Below are 21,298 nucleotides of genomic sequence, written 5' to 3' on the forward strand. Positions count from 1 at the left end.
TCTCTCTCTCTCTCTCTCTCTCTCTCTCTACTTTTTGTTGATTCTTTGTAAATTTTACATCATGCACCCCAATCCCACTTATCTCCCTGACTTTGTATCTGCCCTCTGCCTTTGCAACACCTCCCACAAAGAAATAAAAGATAGGGGGAAAAAAAAACCCTTGCAATGGGAGCTGTAGTGTGTCTGTACGTCACACAGCACACCCTTCTGTACAAACATCTTCCATTCAAATGTTCATTGCTGTGAGTCTAGTTTGAGGCCTCTGTAGTCTACCTTTTTCAAGACTCCATTTCTAATATGGCTGAAGGTAGGTATACAGCTAATCCGACTCCATAGAAAGTGTCTTGTGCAATCATCTCCAGGCCTTACTAAATTCTTAAGATAACTTAAGCAACTCGGATGACTGACTTTAGCCTTCACTGTGTAAAAGCACGTCAGTGGAACCAATCAGGACAGAAGAAGTAACCTCAGCGTGAGACAATCCATCCTGGTTCTTCCAGCATCAGCATCAGCATCAAGCTTACCAATGCTGGAAGAGAGGCCTCAAGTTTACCTGTAATAGAAGAGATCCCAGTTTGCTTCTATTTTTATTCTTTGTCTTCTCTTTCGAAGAACTACTGGCTTTTGATTTATATTCTGGAAAATAAAACAAATATACTACATAGCAGTCTTCACAGCCAAACAGGCTCACCAGACCTGGCAGCAGTACAGAAACCTAACACGCGAGGAGCATCAAGTTCCTCAAACTGCCGCAACAGCCCATAACATTAATTACACCAGATCGTTTGCTAGCATTTGTTCTTATAGGTGCTCACATATCATCATCTAACCAAAAGTTACTGTTTCAACCCCAAGGCTTGCAACCTTTACACTGATCACCAGTAAAACTTACAAGTCAAAAACTGACTTGCTTCAAACATTTACATGCAACTAATAAAAATTCATGAAAAACATAACAAATGTAAAAAATTATGATATTACACTGCTCCCAAAGCCAAGAGGCACGGCCAACGTGGAAAAAAGCAGCATTACATCTAAGCAATGTAAAGTCAGGCGGAAACACTAAAGCAAGTCAAGACAACACCACACGCCAGTTCAGCACACTTCACACATGTAAAGGGCTTAACTCACCATATGGTTTTTGTCCTGAATTTAATTGTAAAAAAGAAAAAAAAAATTAAGATGAAAATATAAAAAGGAGACTATGAATCTAAATCTGGCAAGCTGTGTCTATTATACAAATTCCACAAGAATGTCACGAATATAAGTCATCTTCACTTTACATCAGAGGAGCCATCTGCGTTTCCAAGCTTACAACTCCAATCTTAGGCAGTTGTAGAACTCAAAGCTCCCATAAAGCTCAGGGCCCTGATCCAGAGGAAGGTACATCTGTAAGATTCGCAATTGGAAGGTAGAGATGATCTCCAACAATCCTTAAAGGTTGTCATGACCCTGGGGCGCTTGCTCTAAGTGTAACCATACATATTTCAGACACGAAAACCCTAATGTTCAATGTAACAAGCCCTGAGCACTGACTGAGTGGCTCCAGTTAACAACCTGGAAGTCTAATCTTCATAGTGTGGCAACTCAGATAAACCAAGAAAATAGACTCGATAGTATTGAAAGAATAAAATTAAATGAAGATTAATCTGTAACAATATTCTATTTGAAATACAATTTACTGGTTATATATGAAAATGTTTACAAATTTTAATTTCATACACCATCATAAAAACTAAAACAAAGGGACTTAAGTACAAAATAATTCAAAGTTTAGTGTTTTGAATAAGCCAATTCTTAAAAGGTCGCATTAGAAATCAGAAGCACTTCCCGCCAGCATGGTGGTGCTTGTCTGTAACTAGACTCTCAGGAGGCTGAAGTGGGAGACTGGAGAACTAAGGAGTAAGTTCCAGTAAAGCCCCATCTTAAGAAGTAAAAAGCAAACTAAAACAACAATCAACACTTTCATTAAATTCACCCCCTTTCATATAAATGTGGTAACAATTTAGAACGGTAAAAATATAAAATTCATACCAGTAAAGAATAATTCTCATAAAAATGTATGTACAGAATTAGAAGGTAAAACTCCTAGGTAAAAAAGAAAATTCCTAAACTGAAAAACAATTCACATGTACCAAAACAACAACACAATATACGAGTCAGCATTAGCAAAGGCGACTACTAATTCAACACACAGCATCAACAAACAGCACTCGAAACTGGCCCCAGAAACATCCCACATCTCTTTAGGATTAGCCAGTTAAATTAACAAAGGCACAAGACCACTCCATCACTGATATTGTTTGTTTCTATGTATGTGATAGCCACAAAGCTGAACCACTGTTTCCTTCATCAATTATCATTATGCAGACCAAACAGTATGCATATTAATAATAAAAAATGAATAAAAATAATCAGTTCATCTTCCCAACTCAAATATTTTTGATTATGTGCTCAAAATTGTAGCTAGTTTGTGCAAACAATGCCAACAGACCAGTAAGATAAAATTGGTATTAAAAATGCAAATTTTCTCTTCTAAATCACTGTTGTAACAGATACTTTATAGGTAAGTAGCTTTATTAGGTTCAATCTTATGTTGTTTAAATACTACATATGAAGTCAGACACTAAAAATTTATTTGATTTTATGACAATATGGTAATTGTATTTAAAAAGTTGAAAAAAAAACTGTTACTTTAGAAATGGGTTTAACTACCTGAAGCCAGAAACTTGTAAATTTTAAAAACTAAAAAATAATCAAACCAACTGTGTATGTATTTCTACTCCTCAAATGCTGTAGCAGAACTGTCATGAACAGGTCCTACGTAGTGCTTTAAGGATCTAGTTTAAACATTAAACAACTCTGTAAGACAGAGACGGGGAGTGATGCTATTCCAATTTTAAAGAAGAGGGAAAGTACATTCCTGGAAAAGCCATAATTAAGTAGGTGACGAGGTGAGGCTCAGACACTAGTTAGCAAGCACAATCTCGATGTGCTCTGGCCTGAAAGCCTGTGGAGTGGCTCTTCACTCCGCCATACATCACTAAGTTAGCATTAACCTGCTATGCTCAACTCCTTAAATAACCGACTGATCCAAATTTTAGATCGACAGACAATACGTTTGTTCCCTTATATTTAGACAGACTGGAAATCCATTTACAGGTGAAAACTAACTGATTTTCTTTGAATAATTAATAAAAAAGTCACCTCCATAAATAAAGACACTGTAGGTGTTGTTAGAAAGACTCAAAGTCAACACTTGGTTCATAAACCCTGCGCCATCCATGATACAAGTGTGTAGGCTGCAGGAACTTCTGTGGCACATGCTAGAAGAAACTAAAACTCCACATCTGAGTTTGGTTCACAAAATTTACAATACATTTAATTAAAAAATGTAAACAGTATCTCTAAAATGTATTTAGATCTAAATAAACAGGTAAGAGCACTGTATTTTCATATGTGCAAAGCAAACTATGAAAGCTGGAGTACATAGGAGAAAACTTAAGAGAGTAACGTTATTATCTCACTAAAATCTTAATCATTAGTTACCCAAACACAGAACTGAGGAAAACACAAATCAGAATTGGGCAAGGTTAATTTTTTTGATGTTTGAGTATATTTTGTCTGAAATATCGGAATTAACACCTGTAACTGCGATGAGTCTGACCTAGGACACATCCCCTTTTTACCTCTTTTTAAAAAGTATTCTTTAGAGAAAATAATTACACAGTTTTTCCTTTCCTCCCTCCAAAACCTCCTATGCACAATCCCCTTGTTTTCTTCCAAATCCACGACCTCCTTTTCTTTAACTGTTGAAACTGAGATGCGCGCGCGCACACACACACACACACACACACACACAGAGTCTCCTAACACCCGCTTACCTCTTTCTGAGCAATGCCCATCCTATCCCTCCAGTGCATCAACACAAGATCAACCTTTTCTTTGGCAAACTTCTCAACTTCTTTGGCAGCTTTTCCAGCTAATCTTTGCCACTCTGGAACTTTATTAAATTTTCCATATTGATCCTGTAATATTAAAATCATTACATAGCTACTTTCATATTTGTTTTAAAACTATATATAGCTGGATCACACAATTTCAAATAAGAAAATTTTAAAAATTTTCTTGCATGTTTAGTGAAAAAGCAGAAGTGAAAACTTGTATAATGAATTAATTTCCTATACAAGAAAATTAATTACCTCCCCACTCAAGTCACACAATGATCTGTCTTGAAAAGATACAAGTGGGGTGAATGCAAACTCAGGAGTAAGACTACAGAAGATAACATGAGAAATGCCACATAGCATCACGAGAAACACTTATGTAATTTACTCGGGGATAAGATACTAATACCTGTCTGTCTGTCTGTCTGTCTGTCTATCTACCATCTGCCTATCTACCATCTGTCCATCTCTCTGTTTGTCCATCTTTCTGTCTATCTAGAGACAGAGTCCCACTCTGTAGCCCTGGTTGTTCTGGAACTCACTCTGTAGCCCAGGCTGGCCTTGAAGTCATAGAGCTCTGCCTCCCAAGTGCTGGGATTAAAGGTGTGCACCATTATACTGAGCTCAGCACATTAATAATTAACAGAGATACTGAAAGAGGAAAAGTTACACATAGCTTTTATTCGGTATTTATCCCTTTTACCAGTAGAAATCAATACCATATTCTTTATAAAATACCACAGATACTGGAAATTTCTAAAGAAAGCCATCCTTGACTATATTATCAGTAATGGTTTAGAGAAAAACACACAATCGTCAATATAGTTAGACTGTGATGACAGTGACACAACTCTGTGAGTGTACAAAAAGTTAGCTAGCCATACATCATCTTAGGAGCCGTAACTGTCAGCGCTCAGGGCGGCTCTCTCTGCAGGCTTAGTCTTCCAGAGAAGAGGGCCGCACAGCAGCACCTCAGCCCTGGTCTGTAGAGCGTACTTACCATTGCTATTTTCACATTGTCTCTGACGTGCATGCGGTCTGCATCCTTCTCTGGAACTGGATCTGAACTGTCCAAGTATGCCAACAAGCCTGGTGGCTAACAACAAAATACAAAGTCCATTTTCAAAAGAAAAGAAAATTCTGCCTTCAAAGCTGAACTCTCAAACACTACATTTTGGCCACCGGGGCAACACTGTGTGGATGCCCGAGAGTACACGCCTTCTCCATTAGGGTGCACATAACATCATTAAACTCTGTCTGATAGGCATAAAAAAGCTTTTCATTTTCTCAGTAGACTCACCAGTATGCGTTTCAACAAGTTTGTGGCAGTTGTGTTATCAGCGGTCCAGAGTCCCACTAGATGTCTACTTAGCTGTCTGAAAAAAGCAGACGTTGAGAAAGGTTTCTGCTTTAGCTCAGCTACAACACAAAGGAATTTTAAAAAATAAATTTCATAATCATAGGAAATATGTCTACATATAAATAATTCAGATATTAGAAACTGTCAAAAATGAATATATAATGAAGAGGAACTTTAAGATACTCTTCCAAAATAGAAATGAATTTCCTCCAATTTAAAGGGCTTCCCTGATAGCTACTCTAATTTGTTTTAAAGCATTACTGTCTTTTATTACACTGGTGTACTGTCTGTGCATGCTGGTATGTGCATGGGGCAGAGGGCAGAGGGAAATCTGTGGAGTAGGTTTTGCCTTTCATACTATTGGTCCAGGAGACTGGACTCAGCTTGGTACGCTTGCTACCCACTGCCTTTTCCAGGTGAGCCATCTGACTGGCATGAACATGATATAGGTTCTTACCCATTTAAAGAAAGCAAAAAATGAAATATGTGTATGAACACACAGCAAATAATTTGACTCAATACAGTTAGTTTGTGTAACAGATACTGACGAACCATGGATGAGTGGTTTATGCTATTACTTATAAAGTGGAAACTGTAACTTCAGAGCCAGGTATGCTCTAGGCAGCTGAGATGGTCATGGATCAGAAAACATAGAGTTAAAATGGTGGAACTCAGGCAGCCTACAGTAAACAAGTTGGTTTATGTTTATTGTCACCTAAGTGACAACTAGAAGAAAGGTGGTTCATCAGAGATTTGGAACAAGCCTACTTTAGGGTGGAACTATGTTCACGTTTTTTTTTTTTTTTTTTTTTTTTCCCCATTTTTTTTTTTTTTTTTTTTTTTTTTTTTTTTTTCTCCTCGCTTTCTATCTCTCTGTGTCTCTCTCTCTCTTTCTAAAGTAGATTATGGGCCTATGAAGAGGATTTAGAAGCTTCTAAATAGACTTTCCTACATTTCCATCCCACGACTGTGAATCAAGACTCTGACAACAGAAAAAGGAACCCGATCCTCCCACCATAACCCTATCACAAATCATCATGAACAGGGACAACGGTCATTCTAGCATAAACCTTCATGGAACAGCATGGAGCAACTGAAAATGGAACACTTATGCAATCCCAATTCCTTATAATCTAAATAGAAAGCTAATGTACAAAGACTCCATCAACTTACCTATTCGTAAGCATGCGCTGATCTGAACTGATTGTAAACATCGCAGTGTGTAAGTGTCGAGGTAAGGCACCCTCACTTAGAGCGAGCTCCTGCATCTTAGTAGCAATCTCTCTGTCACCTTCCTTTGGAAAAAAGGGAAAGATGGTACCTAAAACAGCAATCTAGAACAAACTCTTTCAACTTTAATTTTTTTTAAAGATTATTTATTTTATGTATGTGAGTACACTGTAGCTGTCTTCAGACACACTGTCATCAGATCCCATTACAGATGGTTGTGGGCCACCATGTGGTTGCTGGGAATTGAACTCAGGACCTCTGGAAGAACAGTCAGTATTCTTAACCACTGAGCCATCTCTCCAGCCCCCTCTTTTAACTTTCTAACACCAATCTTTCAGCTTTACCCAAGGGGAAGGGAAAGGGAAGAGGATGAAAGGAAAGGAGAAAAGGAAAGTAACTTCTAGTTACTCTACAAAAGAGACACCGGTCACTGCAGCGAATTTTAAAGGAATTAGTTGTCTTCAAAACGAGGCTTAGTTTCCAGCTAAATTAACCTTAGGAATTACACTTTGCTGGATTTAAGATGTAAAGTAGGATGATTTCTAGAGTATACTAGTTACCAGCTAGTAAAGGGAAAGGTGGCTGATGGAGAATACCAAGTCTTAGCAAAGACACATACAAGGTAGGCTTGCTTTTGCTATTAATGATACAATCATTTTTAGGTCAATTGTGTGGATAAAGGAGAGTGTGGTGCAGGGTAACTCTTTATTCCAGTTCTTGTGCTATTTTTCCCCCAGCAAACACAACTTTTTCTTTAAGGTTTATGTACTATATTTGAGGTACTTGCCAAGACTACATACAAATGCTATCTTTTAGAGACATGAGCTACAATAGCTGGCTATAAATTTAAGTGTGATCTGTATGTAACAACCAAAGTCAGCGCCTTGCTTCTAAAGGATGACGGGCTTTAGAACTGCAGTGGCAGAATGCTGGAGAACGGTTGAGAGGACACTTCAGGGCCCTAACTGTGACTGGATGCCATAAGCTCTGCAGAAGCCACAGACGAACCTAAAACTGTGCAAGCACCTGTCAGCTGGAGAGGGAGCACTGGACGTCTGAGTGATGTGCGACAGAGACCAGGCAAACTCCCACCCTCTGCCCAGACTGACAGCTACACTTTTCTGTCTGTCTTTAGTTTGCAGTTTGCCTACAAAATACTTAAGGGCAAACTAATTCTCTGTTTTATCAAGATGTTCTATGCGTATCACAACAGCTATGTTTTTTTTTGAAGAAAAGAACCTCTTACATTTTATCCAAATTTCTAGTATAACATAAAAATACAGGCATTCAAAAGCCATTTAGATTGATGTCACTATAAACATCACAGAATGCAGCTACTCTTTAATAACTATGATTTTAGCTTTCAAATTTTTTTTAAAGATTTAATTTTATTTTATGTGTATGAGTGTTTTGCTTGCATATCTATCTGTACAGCACACATATGTATGGCAGAGGGCAACAGATCCCTAGGAACTGAACTGAACACTGCTTTGAGCCACCACTGTGCTGGGACTTGACCCACTCTCCTCTGTGAGAAGAATCAGTGTTCTCACGCCCTGGGCATCTCTTCAGCCCAGGGTTTCATCTTCTAAAGAACAGAAGGCTGAAGCCCTGAGCCCGCAGAGGCAGCAGCGCAGGGCAGCGACTCCAGCAGAGGGACCTCTGTGGTCGTTCTCCCGTTAACTCTTCCACAGCAGACCCCTGCATAGTCTCAGGACCTCGAGCTCACTGTCCCAACCCCCAACATCAAGGACAGCGACAGGAATAAAAAGCGGACTTTATGTCACAACAAATAAAGAAGGTGTGAGTACAGTATCTGGATATGACAGTGTATGTTCGTTCTCAGTGTGACCTCTGCCCTCAAATTCTGAATAAAAATCTGAAACTATTCTGAACCAGAGAATAAGAAGTTTCCCCTCAAAGACTGTCAACTTCAATGAAAAGGATCAATCAACATTCCAGAAACTTTAAGATTTCAAAATGATTCTCTCACCTCTATTATTGCCTTCATAACCAATCCAGCTCCCTTCACAATCGCCATGGAAGGATGCTTTAAAAATGAAGGGGGAAAGATCAATGAATAAAAGAGAATTTTACTCTGACACGTTTAGGTGTTCCACCTAAGGAACAAACACTGTGCAAGGTGATAAGCCACAAAGTTAAGGAAAACAACTAACTAGGAAAATGGAAGCAGGAAAAGATCCATCTTGGAATTTAGTTTTAAGCCTGTCAAATTCATGACAGCTTAGCAAATAGGCAACACTAACATGAATAACATTATTATACTATAATTAATAGCACTAAAATCATAAAGATTTAAAATATGTATACATATATATGAATACAATAAGCACTGCAGTACCATATAAAATAACAATGTTTTCCAGTGCTTATGAACAATCTGGCAAAAACTCACCTTGATTATGTAGACATTTGTAAAGAAAGTGAACTTTAAGCCTACCAAGGCAAAAAGCAAGCATTTCACTACATCTAAGCTAGCAAAGTATACACAACAATTGCCAATAGCATCAGAGTTCTACATAAAACACCAAGAAACCTGTGGGTTAAAAATTGACATGGTCATGTTCAAGGTTCCGCTGTCACACGGAAGCATGCACGTATATACATACACATGTGCTCACACAATTTAATACACGGGTCCAGCTGTGGGTGGAGCTCAGTAGCACAGTGCTTGCCTGGAGCACAGGCAAGGCCCAGAATTACCGATCCTGAAGGGTAGGGAAGCAACAATTCTTAATGGAGTCTTTCAGTCAGTGCAGCCATTAGACAAGGGACATGCAAGCTCACCTGAAAGAGTTTAAAAAGGGTTCTTCCATTGGAGGCTACCATCTCTAAGAGCATATCAAACTGCTGCCCTTCAGTTGTCTCACTATATGGAGCACAGAGGGCAAAGGTAAGGAAGTCCAAGAGTGAACTAATTACTAGGGCACCGGTCCCATGATCCTGAAAGAAAGCAGCACACTGTTTAGAAACAGACGCAGGAGTTTCAGCCCCCAACATAGCAACTGCACGCTCCTTTCTTCATTCTGGGTGTCAGACAGAAACAATGACTTGAATTTTTCAACAGAGATTCAAATGTTCATGATGCTTGAGTACTTATTTATTAGTTAATATAGTAACCCACTGTTTATTTTCTAAAGAACATAATTAAAATTCAAGATTAATTATTTAACATAATTAAAACCTCAAGAGAATAACCCAAATTTTTCAAATGTGCATTCTAACTAAAGTTAATGTGTAACTGAGGGGGAGGGAGGTAGGGAGGGAAGAAGACAGAGACAGACAGAAAGGAAGGGAGAGGGAGGGAGGGGAGGAGACAGAGAGGGAGGGGAAGAGGGGAGGAGAGGGATGAATGAATCAATCATGGGACTGCAGAGCCGGCTCAGCAGTTAAGAACATTTGCTGTGCTTCCAGGCACCCTGGGTTTGATCTCCAGCACCCACATGATGGGTAAGCTCAAAAACTTCATTATTCCAGTCGTAGGGGATCTGCTGACCTCTTCTGGCCTCCACTGACACTGCTCCCATGTGGCTCAGACATGCAGGCAGGCAAAACACCCACACACGTTTAATAAAAATGGGAAAAAAAAGAAGCAATCTAACAATATGTGTAAAACTGTGGCAATTTGATTGTGTTTACAAAATTTCTATCTTCTAAGAAGTTCAATGCCTGAGGGACTGGTAGTCAGTTATGGTGAGACTGATTCTTAGAACAATTTATTTCACAACACTTTTTAAAAAAAAAAAAAAAATCTAAAATGTTGGCTGGGCAGTGGTGGCGCACGCCTTTGATACCAGTACTTAGGAGGCAGAGGCAGGCGGATTTCTGAGTTCGAGGCCAGCCTGGTCTACAGTGTGAGTTCCAGAACAGCCTGGGCTATAGAGAGAAACCCTGTCTTGGGAAAAACAAACAAACAAACAAACAAACAAAGCAACCAACCCTGCAATCTCCTTATAAAAGTCTGCAGGCACTTCTGGTACTTTTCCTTAGCTAATATTATTAGCAATCTCCAATAACTATAATAGCTAATAAAGTTCAAGAGTATTTTGTTACTAGTGACAAAGATGAACTGTAACCATTTGAGGGTCAGGCACTGTGACAAAAACAAGTTTATACCACACTTCTAGGAAATCTCTGTATGACATCTCCCATGAAGCAAACATTAATTACAACCTACCACATGGGAATTAAATTTCTCCAATAAGTTTTCCAGAAACTTCTTTGAAGAGAGAAGAGAAGCTTTGTTTAGCTGCTCTTGTCTTAGGTCATAGTCATCATGCATAGGCTGTGGATTAAAGAGGGAAATTCGTAAGTCGTGTCCTGTGTTGGTATTACAGAGAAGGCATTTACAGAGACATCTGCTCCACATGGAAGTGATTAGAAACCATAGCCTTTGAACCCAGGGTGGAAGTAAACCTTGTGACGAGCAGCAGACACAGGTGACAGGTTCTCGTGTCTCATCAGTTGACAGTTTCCCCCACAAGTAACTGAACATGATCTCTCCAGACAGCTACTGCAGAAGCACTGCTCTCTCTCTCACAGTCACAGGCCTTCTCACCAAAAGGAAAGCAATTCCTCATCCCAAGACCTTTATCATTTAAATTGGAAATGGTGAAACTTAGAATTTAAAAGCAAGTGCTAAAATTGGCAAAGCAGCAAATATCCTTTTTCCCTTCAAGGCCACTGTCCTTTGACTGTGGATGCCTGCATGGTGGTCAGAGCTGAGCTCAGATCCTAACCTGAGCAGAAGGAAGCAGGTGGTACCTGAGAGTCAACATGCTCCTGTAAAACCTGCTTGCTGGAACTAACGGTAGCCAGTCCTGTACATAGCCAATGCGTAAGCTCAGTTGTTTCACAAAATTTATGCTCTAGTTTAATTCTTTAACAGAATTATATTTGGAGTAGTTGAGATAATAAACGTTAATTCATTTTGGGGAATGAATCCAAGGTGCTACACATGTGATTCTGTATGTTTGTCCTCCATCACTAAGACTGCCTATAAAGCTTTACATACAGAACAATCCCAGATAGTACACGAAACCCTGAGATAAATGAGCAACTTGGAAGTGCTGAATAGCTGTCACTCCCTCCACACTGTGTCACTCAGCTTTCATGTGCCACTTCCTCAGCCAGTCAGTACCCCAGCTCACCATCTCTTTCTCTGCATGACAAATGGGTCTACAGGCTCCAACTGTTCTCTCCCCTCCATGTTCTACCAGAGTGGGTTTTCTAAAAGTGAAATCTAGTTATGTGACTGTTCCCTTGTCGAAAAATCTTTCAGGTGATGTCATAAAAAGGACAAGCCCAGTCTTTGTTCTGACGGAGAAGGCTTTACGTGACCATTTCTGCATATGCCTCTAGCTTCAAGTCCCAATTACCTACCCTCGCCATCCCACACACCTACAATCACTGCCTGCTGTGTGTGCTTATCATGCATGTTTTTGGACATGCCATCTTCCATGCTAGGCAAAGTCTATCCAGAACTGAAAGATCCCTGCTCAAGGTTTGAAATGCAGACACACCAAGACTAAGTGCAGAGCCTCAGGGGTCCCATGGGCTCCGCTTCACACTCACATGTGAGGCTACCTCACTAGCCTGCCAACAGTTTGGATGGAAGGAACTGCACACAAAACACCAGTTAGTACACAGGATGTGCTAACTGAAGAAACAAATGGCCATGAGAACAATTTAGGAAATGCACAACTATGGGTTCCTGGGAAGGAAATCCTGCAGTCAACCTAAGAAGAGTACTCACACACATGAGGGCACAGAGCATATCCACAGCCGCGTGGATGACTCCGTTGTTGCTTCTCTTGAGTGCTTTCACTACCTTCATTCCTAGGCGCTCCCGAAACCTTTCACAACAAACACCAAGTACAGAACAGAATGTCATACTTATTATTAAAATTACAGGTCATCTTAAGTTTCCACAGTGACATGGTATCAGTTACATGTTCAAAATCCCACCTCTGGAATGTACTTTCCTAAGCTTATCTGCTTTACCAGGAAACCTTTTTAGTGTTAATGAAAGCACAAATAATTAATTGAATCCATTAACACAGAAGTCAGTGTATTACCAGTGATTACAGAGCCAATATCCCACATCAGCCCCATCTAACTTCCTTTTTTACTGCTCAAGGATAAAAACTACTAAACCATCATATAGAAGAGATTTATCCCACATAAAAGAAATAAATTATTCAGGTTTTTTTTTTTTTTGGTTTTTCGAGACAGGGTTTCTCTGTATAGCCCTGGCTGTCCTGGAACTCACTTTGTATACCAGGCTGGCCTCGAACTCAGAAATCTGCCTGCTTCTGCCTCCCGAGTGCTGGGATTAAAGGCATGCACTACCATCGCCCGGCAGTATTTTCTATTTTTAAGTTGTTCAAAATCTTTACATAAAGTTAGGTTCTAAAAGCAACATGCATTTTTTTTTTATAGTCATGGAGATTAAACCCGGAGCCCTGGACATGCGGCAGCAAGCCCTCTACCAAGGCTAACTTACTTTGGAAGCTGCGTGAAGGCCAGGAAACCAGCTTTGGAGGCTACAAGTCTCCTCACAGCTTGGAACTGGCTCTCAAGTTCTGCATTTGAGGCAACGACATCCCCCTCTTGAGACAACAGTGCTGTTATTGCATTATTGATGAGCTTTTCCTTGTTTTCTGAGAAGAGACCCTAGGGTAAACAAAGAGCAATTATTTGAGGTACGTAAGGTTCCATAGCAAAAGCTAGTGACAATGAACAGAGGACAATACAACTTATCTTACATCCTGTGTTACTGCATGCAGCACTCCACTGTAGGAAATGTTAGCGTTGAACCTGAATACAGCATCTGCAAAGTTGCCATCTGCAAAGAGATGAGAAGGTTTGAGGGGGAGATTTAAAGCTTTGTATTCCCAGTTTTTAAACTACTGTCTTGTTGGGTGTGTGGAAATACAACTACATTAAAGCAAGTACTTACTAGGAGGTGCAGCCAGGAATCTGAGGTGAAGGCTCTCGACTTCCTCGTCTATAGGCATGCTGAGTAACCCCCATCGCTGGCCTTTGTGGGTCGGTGCCATCTTAACACAAACATCTCTGTTACCAGAGGCTCTTACTCCATCCAGCAAGCTTGCTAACAAGGAATCTCTAAGCAAAGTCAAAAGCATAAAGTTTTAGGTTTGATATTTAAAGAGACCTTGGCTCTAGAGTGCAGCACAGGCCTTTCTGCAGGTCACGTGCTAGGGGGTTTCTTGGGGTCCAGGGTTTCCATGGGGTTAAGTTCCAGGCTCAGAGCGGCCCTTTGCCCTGCTACTGCTGTATGACTTGCTGTGAGGTAGATAAACTATGGCTTCTGTGCTTCTTGGTTTAGCTTGTCTACAGGTTATCTATCTTTAGTAGCTTTCCTTGGGCCTAAATTAAAAATCACAAAACACACTCCAGTAAAATCTTTCACAATTTTGTATAAATTAAAGCAGTTGGACAATCATCATAATCCAGTTTATACATATTCTGACCACCACAAAAAGTGCCTCTGGATCTATTTGGAAAGACCCAATCACTGATGTAATACATCTACTTTTGATTTTGTTTTAAAACGTCCAAAGAGCAGAACCATAGAGCATGTAGTATCACGTCTTGTTCATTATCTGCTTTCATGGTTCACCCATGATGCTTCATGGCTCACCCATGATGCTGTATGTATTAGTGTCCAGGGTCTGCATTGCTGCAGAGCCACACACTATATGGAAGCATGACATTACGGGCGCCCACTCAAACTCATGATATATGCAATCTTCCTAGGTTTTGGCAATTCTGAAGTTACCATGACTATAAGTGTTTCTGTTAAGATGGTCACCTTGCCAATACCAGAATCACCGATGAGACAAGCCTCATCTGGATTACATCTGTTTCTGGATGTGCATATGAACACAGACCAGGTTAACTGGGGTCATTTAAAATATGCAGCAATGTCTTCTCCCAAATTAAATACTTTCAAAGTTCCAGATTATCTTTGATTTTATCCTTCATTGACCAATTTATTTGCTCTGCACATCCTATGATCTCAAAATTATAAAATAAAAAGACACACACACACACAGAGGTAACCTAACCCTACCTTTCTGTTGAAGAGTATTTCCGAACTTGCCCTTTTATAAACTCAATGGTAAAAAGTTGTGGGTTTTCTGAGTCACAAACCAATGCAAATACCTAAGAAAAACAAAATCCAAATAAAAAGTTTACCCAAACCCCTAAATGTTTAGCTTTATAGTATTTCATTGTAAAAACTAAATATCATTTTTTTCTTGTAAAGTCATTATTCACAAAATGTAACCTGCCTTTAATATCAGAAATTTAAGAATCGTTTAAAAGTTTCATATGCAACTATGGAAATAAATGTTCCATTCTTTGTATATTAGAAAGGTAATGTTTATAGTCGCCATCGCCTTAAAACTAATAGATAAAAGGTTAATAATTAAACACAGATCATGTCTGTTTCTCATTCACTTTTGCTGTTGTAGCTGATTTTCAGACAGGGTCTCAGTAGACCAGGCTAGCCTTGGACTTGATATGTAGCTGAAGCTGGCTTAGAACTCCTGCTCCCCGGCATCAGCCCCCTCAAGTGCTAAGCTCACCAGTGTGAGTTACCATAACAGCCTGTTTTGCATTCGTTAGAAACCAGTAAATATTAAAATAGAAACTCAAGTTTATCAATAGGAAGCTGGCTACTTAAGCCACGTAGGCTTACTCACTTCTCCCAGGGGCTTCAATGTTGCAATGTTGTAGGTTGCTGGATCTCGCTCCACTAAGCATGTTTCTGTGACCGCCAGAACTCTTTTCACAGGTTCCTTCAAACAGTAAAATGGAAATATGTTTAAAAGTTATTAAAGAAAGCTGCCAAAACATGAGAACGATTTTTTATACTCAACACACATCTCTTACCGAATGTCGAGGAGATATTTTTTGGACCACAAACTCTGCCAAAGATGTGATAGACTCATCAGTGCTGTATTTCCCAAAACGAAGATTCAAATATTGCTCAAATTCCAGTGGCTCTTTCCTGATCCGCAGGGAGATACCTATGTAGTTGCCAGCGTGTTCTATTGCACTTTTAATGATCTCTTCTCTTTGCTCTGATGCAAATAAATGCTGCACAGATTTTTAAATTTCTATGTCAGGAATCAAACAGCTAAAATATGACCATATTTACTTAACACACATGAACAAGATTAATATAACAATTTTAAGAATAAAGGCAACAGAATATACTGGGGAAACCAGCAGTATATTGTAGTTAAAAGGCAAATACTAAATTTAAAGAACACAATAGTTTGCAATAGGAAGCCATAAGCCAACTCAGCCAGCAGGCATTATCCCATAACTTCTCAGAGTCTGGTTATCAATTACCACTTGTACCAAACAGTATGCCACCTTCCAAGGAAGAACCTCAAGCCTATGAAGGTAGGTGGGCATTGTGGGGTAGCATTTCATTTCAATCAAGGCAGCTCTGCGTTGAACTATTTTAGACAATGGTTTTCTTGCAAAAATATGTTAAAGAATATTTGAATATGTATAATCATTAGGCACTGTTGCTATAAACCAACAGTCAACGCTGTGCTACACAGCTAAGGAAAAAGATCTGCACTGGGTGCCTGGAGACCAGAATTGCATTAGATACATTGCAAGGGGCACGGTGGAAATGACCAATTAAGATTTTTATTTTGGCCAGAAAGAAAATTATACAGCTCTTTTTGCTGAGAAACCCTGGTCCAATCCTACCAACTGAGCAGTTACCATAGACACAAAGGAATTAAAGATTGGCTAAATCTGTTATGGTATTATATTTGGAGTGAATGTTTCATTTTGGTTAGTAGCTTTTACAAAACTATAGAACAATTCAGTGCTACCCCTCAGTATATGAGGTTAGGGTTAGGAGGACCTCTATATCTGCAGATGCTCAAGTCCCTGAAGTGGTACAGTGCTTACATGGAATCTATATGTTCTCTGTACACTTTAAACCACCTCTGAATCCTTACAATACTAAGTACAAGGGTTACACTACATTAGTATACTGCATTGTTTAGGGAATGGCCACTGAAAAGTTCTACCAATGTTTAGTGCAGGTACAAACTTTTCCTTAACATTCTGCTCCCTAGCTGATGAGTGGACAGAGAAACCATGGATGTGAGTTAACTGTACTTAGGAGGTAATTTACATGAACTCTCCTTCCTGTCATTAAGCAATAAGACGTGCTGGCAATAAAAGGAATGTCCTAACAGATACTGCCCCACCACACAGCCAGGTTGGGTAACTGTGACAGACGGTCACGTGGCTGAATTAGGCATACTTCCCATCAAGAGTGAAGGTCTGCAGTCCAGGGAGGAGGCAGCATTTGGACAGGAGTCCTTAAGTTACTTTAAAATGGGGGAAAGCAAGCTTTTTTCTTTGGGTTTTCATGTTTTGTGTCTACACTCAGATGTAAGAAAATATCCACCTTGTGTGTTCCAGATGAGGGAAACCAGGATTGCATCCATCAACACAGAAAGCCTAAGGCAGAAAGAGCTGAGAGCAAACTGCATGTTATAAATCAGATTGTCTGCATGCCCATGGCTGTGTTTGCTCTCCTTTGGCTACCATCTACCATCTTAGGCATCTAGGTGATCTGTACTTCCTCTGCTCTGCTACCTTGGGTATTGTATCCACAGAACACTAAATTTTGGGAACATGCTTCCTAGACACTAAGATGGCTACAGGAACTAAGACTGTAGGTAGGCCTTTCCGATTATAGACACTAGTGCTTACATGTGAGGTTGCCAGCTTAAATTTTATCAAGGGAAGGAAGACTCTACAAAGATGATCTTATCCACATTACTGTGCAATAAGCAGGATTTCAGCATTTTACACAGTGTCTGGTGTCTCCCCTTTTCTTATTAACTCAAAATTACAAAACAAAACCATGCTGCCGGCTCCAGACCTGAAGTGTCAATGCACACTCACATTTCATAGTATAAACAGCACAACAGAGGACAGTCCCTAGAACTAAGATTTCTAAATTACATTTTTCAAAGAAAGCTTAGAAACTTTCAGGTATGACATGATGCTGGTAGAAACTACAGCCCCATTTATGTAACGATACTCAGTAGTGTTCGGTGTGAAGCATCTTAGATAAATTACCTCCCCAAGTCATCAGGCAGGTACATGTGCACACGTGCACATATGTATTCCATATAATGTGCATAGTATTCTCTTCATTTTCAAGACAGCAAAGGGACTAACCTTAGATATCTGTGACACCACAGACTGCTAGATTCTTAATACCAAACTTCCTCCCAGAAGATACCCATACAGTCAAGTGAAAACAGTTCTTTCTTCAAACTGTTATACAGTCATGTGTATCCAAGTTCATGTGGAGGCCAGAGGACAACCTCGTGTGCTGCTCTTCAAGCAGACTGCTTAAGCCCCAGCCTGTCTGTCTCCAGTGCTGGGACAGATGTACCACCACACCCAGCTACTATTTTTAAACTGTTCACTGGAGATCTATCTCAGGTCCTCAGGTTCTTCACTGGCTGAGCTATCTTCCCAGACTTCAGTTATATCCCTTTGAAAAATGTCTTTTCACAAAAACTACTTACCAATCTACTAAATCCTCCATAGAGTATACAAAATCCTCCCTGATAATCAGAGAGATCTACGAAGCCTTCAATATTCCTGTAGTCATAGGAACACAGCACTCTGTTGGTTACAGGATTTATTTGGTCAAAGCCTCCAGGAGTTACTTCCAAAACCACAGGTTTCTTTGCATCGCTCCAGTGATGCTTGTAGCAGTTGTATCTCTAGAGAGAAGCACAACATTACCTTCAGGTTCAAATTTAAGCCTGCTATAAAGCAAAGTTACATTGACTATGTAGTCACTGCTGAAAGGACCAACGATCTAAACACTGAAAGTTTTAACAGCTTCTAGACAAGGGAAGAGTGTAGGGTTGTTGATTTCATTAAGAATGTTCATACTAACTGAGGACACCATATTGTTCCTTAATTAGCATAGACCTAAGTTTACAATGTGTTGTGAAAGAATTTTAAACTACCCTCTAAGTAAAAAGAGGAAACAAGAGGAAATCCAGCTGGCAAAAGCATGTGCCCATGGTGCCAGACACTCAGGGGATGAGGCAGGAGGATTGCTTGAGCCCAGGAGTTCCAGGGCAACAGAAGTAACAGAGCCAGATGAAGTTTCAAAAATCAAACAGCAGAAAAATACAAAACAAACAAACAAAAAAATATAAACCAGCCAATAAACCATATATAGCATAAACCCCACCCTCAAAAGGAGGCCCTAAAATCACACATAATATACAGCCCTGCCCCAAAAGGAAACATTAAATAGAGACGGCCCAGTACATTAACATACAATTTATCTATAACCCCCAAAATTTCTGAAGCCAAAATTTTACCAGCGGTATGATTTCTCAATCCTAACTGAAAGGTTATCTTTGAGTGCTGACCGCACTGCACTGGCAAGCACAGAGCCCTGGGGAGGTTCCTTTGCAAATCAGACTAGCTGGACATCACATGAGCAGCATGACCGATATCCTTTGACTCCTCAGTTTTTTCTTTTTATGTTTCCATTATTTAATCAGCATGAATGTAATGTGCTTAGACATGTTTCAACACCATCTTTGTGGTTCTCCTTCCCCCACTTCTAGTCTCATCTTTCAGAAGATTTAATGAAGGTTACTAAGGAAAATGACGTGGCACAGAAGGAAACAAATGTAAATGAGATGAAGTGGGAGACAGAGAAAGGAAAACAACATGCACGCTGTAAAATGAATATTCTCTTCTACATTCTGACACCAGAGTTCCCTACCCTGTACGAAGAATGCACTGCGCCATTCTGAAAGTAAAAATGAGCTGGTTGGTGGCTCACAAGCACTATTTTTTGACACCAAGAGAAATTGTGTTCAGCAAGAAATAGGGCACTACCATCATGAACACTCCCCTCACATCTAACAACTCAACAACATTCACAGGCCCAGCTCACACCCATGGCCTCAGCACACTGTTCTATAGTTTCATAGAAAGAACTCTGTAGAAAAGATAAAAGTGTCTACATCACTCAAGAAGACAGTCAGGGCCCTGGTGATGGGTGACAGAGGGCAGACCAACACCATACCTCTCCAGCAGGAAGGGCAGTAAGAGAACACCAAATATGGTGGTGTCTTTTCTTGTGTGTCTGCATTTGTATGCTTGATGGCTTCACGTGCCTGTGCCTGTGTATATGCATGTGGAGGCAAGAGATCATCATTGGCCGCCTTTTTCTCCTCTAACTAATTGTGACGGGGTCTCTCCATGAGCCTGGAGCTTCCTAACTACCCTGGCTGGCCAGAAACCTCCAAGGAGCCCCTGTCTACCCACTAGTCTGAGATTATGAGCACACACCTGGCTTGGCTTTTCAGGTTGTGGTGGGAGAGAAGGGTTCTGAATTCAGGTCCTAGGGCTTGCACAGCAAGTACTTCGATTCCACTCAGCCATCTTTCCAGCACAATGGTGCTTTTCAATTAGGCTTGCCAAAACATCCAAACTCACTCTACAGGACAGTCTCCATTTCTCTCAGCGGATAATATCTGCTGATGGAAATGTATCATTATCTCTAAGAACTATTGTTGAGGCCAAGCCTGAGGGAGTTTGAAAGACCATAATCTGGAGTATATCACAGGTGACAGATATCAGGACTCAGGACCAAATTCAACTTATGTAATGGAGCTGCTCAGTCCGGCCTGAGGCGGAGGCCCTGCCGTGTTCTGGAGAGGCAGGTGTCATACAGAGGTAATACTTAGTTCTACCTCAGCCACCACAAAAGGGAGCTAACAGATGAAACTGCTGAGCTTTAGAAGCTGTTGTCATCTAAACAGAGACACAGAAAACTCCCCTGAGATAATTGCCATAGGCCCACCAAGCTGTGATTTACAGAAGCCCAACAGAAACTCCTCAGCGACAATGAGCCAGCAGCTTGTCAGCTGACATGGAACTAGCTGAAATGGCTCCTGGGCAACCAGCCAAGGTCTAGCATTAAAACGAGCAAAGCTTTGGAAGCATAAACCCAGCAGAAAAAAATGCCCATAGGGAGACAAGAGTTTGACAGGAGAGGGCCTGTCAAATTATGTCTATGCCTATCAGCATGTCAGAGTCCACTTCCTAGAACTTTAGCAAGAGACAATGGTTTCGACCCGTGATGGTAGAAGGCTTTCTTCTCCCCATTATAGAAGGAGAAAGAGCCATGCTGTGGTGCAGGTCTGTGCTCCCCATTACCTGGGAGATCCTCTGCCTGGGCTACTGAGGAAGTCAAGGCCATCTGTGAACAACTTAATTAGACCTTGTCTCAGTTTCAAACGTTAAAACCTGAGGATTGCAGCTGGACTCAGTGGTGGAGAAGGCCTTAGGTTTAATCTCCAATGCCAGGGAAAGGAAGCATAAATAATAGGTAAGCCCATGCACGGTTGAGAAATGGGATGCATCATGAGAAAACCCAAAAGTCCTCTCATCCCCGCTCCCTGGAAGTCTATGGTTTAATGGAGAGGCCTGGCTGGGAAAGTCAGGACTCCACTAAGCAATATGGTTTTTCTCAAAGCTGCTAGTATCACGCTGGGCTTTCATACAAGCCAGACCCAAAGCGGGAACATGCAGAAAAATAGCACCAACCTCCCAAACCTCAAACCTTCCACAAAGCAAACTGCTACAAGGCTTTCAGCACTGCCACTGTGTGCTG

At 40.4% G+C, this 21,298-nt stretch overlaps 1 protein-coding gene across 1 annotated transcript in view; it reads right to left on the minus strand.

Annotated features, from left to right (window-relative positions):
* Positions 1-21,298, minus strand: part of Dnajc13 (DnaJ heat shock protein family (Hsp40) member C13) — a 106,381-nt gene that overhangs the window by 58,814 nt on the left and 26,269 nt on the right. The window contains exons 6-22 of the mRNA XM_029481990.1: positions 18,171-18,371; positions 15,481-15,687; positions 15,291-15,386; positions 14,657-14,748; positions 13,520-13,686; positions 13,326-13,405; positions 13,064-13,233; positions 12,314-12,413; positions 10,736-10,843; positions 9,346-9,501; positions 8,531-8,587; positions 6,481-6,602; positions 5,248-5,323; positions 4,948-5,043; positions 3,885-4,028; positions 1,132-1,146; positions 554-636 (exon numbers count right to left, since the gene is read on the minus strand). Of these exons, the coding sequence (XP_029337850.1) occupies positions 554-636; positions 1,132-1,146; positions 3,885-4,028; positions 4,948-5,043; positions 5,248-5,323; positions 6,481-6,602; positions 8,531-8,587; positions 9,346-9,501; positions 10,736-10,843; positions 12,314-12,413; positions 13,064-13,233; positions 13,326-13,405; positions 13,520-13,686; positions 14,657-14,748; positions 15,291-15,386; positions 15,481-15,687; positions 18,171-18,371 (1,970 nt within the window). The remainder of the gene's footprint in view (positions 1-553; positions 637-1,131; positions 1,147-3,884; positions 4,029-4,947; positions 5,044-5,247; positions 5,324-6,480; positions 6,603-8,530; positions 8,588-9,345; positions 9,502-10,735; positions 10,844-12,313; positions 12,414-13,063; positions 13,234-13,325; positions 13,406-13,519; positions 13,687-14,656; positions 14,749-15,290; positions 15,387-15,480; positions 15,688-18,170; positions 18,372-21,298) is intronic.

This window comes from Mus caroli, chromosome 9 (genome assembly GCF_900094665.2).
Source record: "Mus caroli chromosome 9, CAROLI_EIJ_v1.1, whole genome shotgun sequence".
NCBI classification, from domain to species: domain Eukaryota; kingdom Metazoa; phylum Chordata; class Mammalia; order Rodentia; family Muridae; genus Mus; species Mus caroli.